This window comes from Lygodium microphyllum, chromosome 16 (genome assembly GCF_053477565.2).
Source record: "Lygodium microphyllum isolate KBCC chromosome 16, Lygodium_microphyllum_v1.1.10, whole genome shotgun sequence".
NCBI classification, from domain to species: domain Eukaryota; kingdom Viridiplantae; phylum Streptophyta; class Polypodiopsida; order Schizaeales; family Lygodiaceae; genus Lygodium; species Lygodium microphyllum.
In genome coordinates, this window is record NC_141150.1 from 124,722,015 (window position 1) to 124,723,597 (window position 1,583).

The window sequence follows — 1,583 nt, forward strand, 5'->3', positions numbered from 1 at the left end:
AGTAGTTAACTGAGCCCATTATCTCTCTAGAAGAGGCGCCTTCTCACATGCTCCTGACACTTGGCAGTGGTTGCCTCATGCACCACACATGCCCAAACCATGTGCCCAAAACCATGGTTTTTGCCCTAAGCCTTTTCACCATTCAATTTTGCATTATTCTTAGCAATTCCTCATTAATTGAATTGAGTCTAATGTGCATATACTTTGTCCATTTTCCGATCCGTTTCGACCAATGAGTACGCACACACATATAGCACAAGACTCCTTTGCGAATACAATAATTACTCCTTCAAAAAATGTACAAAAAGAAAGCCGAATTTATACACTTTTAAAAACTCAATTCTCTTTAAAGTTCTCGTAAGAAAAAGATTTGGAATAGCACAACCTCGGGTTGGGATATTACATTCTCCCCATCTCGCAAAGAACTGAGGGTAAACCTTGAGAAGTGAAACTTCGTCTTCCCATGTCGCATCCTCAGTTGGGTAGTCCTTCCGTTGTACCAAATTCTCTCTTAGGATTCGGTTCCTAAGAATCCTTTCCCAAGTCTCCACTATTCTTTCAGGTTGTAACTCAAGAATACTCTGACTTGGCATGACAATCTGCTCATCGTCAAGTACATGATCTGGGTTCGATATGTAAGGTTTTAACAGACTTACATGAAAAACATTATGTACCTTGAGATGTGCCGGTAGGTCCAGTTTGTAGGCTTGGGATCCTATCCTTTTGGTAATAGTGTAGGGTCCACAATACCTTGCACTGAGCTTCTTGTACTTCCCTAGGGATAGTGAACTTCTTTTGGGTCGTACTCGAAGGAAAACTTTATCACCCTCTGCAAATTGTCTATCCGATCTCTTCGCATTAGCATACTGCTTCTGCCTGTCCCGGGCTGCTTGGATATCCTTGTGGATAGCTCTCGTTTGCTCAGACATGTCTTCAATCATTCTCTTTGAAGCTTCTACTCTCAGGGTTGGATCATAAAAATTTAGCAGTGAAAGACATTCCTGGCCGTATAATGCACAAAATGGAGTCATACCTATGCTTCGCTCAAGTGACGAATTATAAGCGAATTCCACTAAAGGAAGGTATTCGATCCATTTGGTAGCTTCTCTGTTTACAGTAGGCTCTCAGAATATCTTCAATCACTTGATTAACCTGCTCTGTCTGTCCATCTGTCTGTGGATGGTAAGCTATACTAAAGCATAGCTAAGTTCCGATAGTGTGAAATAAGGAAGTCCAGAACTTCGATGTGAACTTAGCATCTCGATCACTAATAATCCGCTTTGGTAACCCATGTAATCTGAAAATTTCCTTTATGAAAAGGCGGGTGATATCAGAAGCAGTGTGCGTCACCTTAACTAGGATAAGGTGAGCTACTTTAGTCAGCATATCAACCACTACCATGATTGAATTAAATCCTCCTTGTACACTGGGTAATCCTGTGACAAAGTCCATGCTGATGAATTCCCACTTTATTTCAGGTATGTCTAGAGGCTGAAGCTTTTCGGGGAATAGAACTCGTTCTGCTTTGTTCCTTTGGCATGAGAGACATTGTCGCACGTAGCGTAAAACATCGCCTTTCAATC

At 41.5% G+C, this 1,583-nt stretch overlaps 1 protein-coding gene across 1 annotated transcript; it reads right to left on the reverse strand.

Annotated features, from left to right (window-relative positions):
- Positions 1-281: 281 nt before the first annotated feature.
- On the reverse strand, positions 282-1,031 carry LOC148023379 (uncharacterized). The gene has a single exon (XM_087695387.1). The coding sequence runs from the start codon at positions 1,029-1,031 to the stop codon at positions 282-284; it is 750 nt and encodes a 249-aa protein (XP_087551513.1).
- Positions 1,032-1,583: the final 552 nt, after the last annotated feature.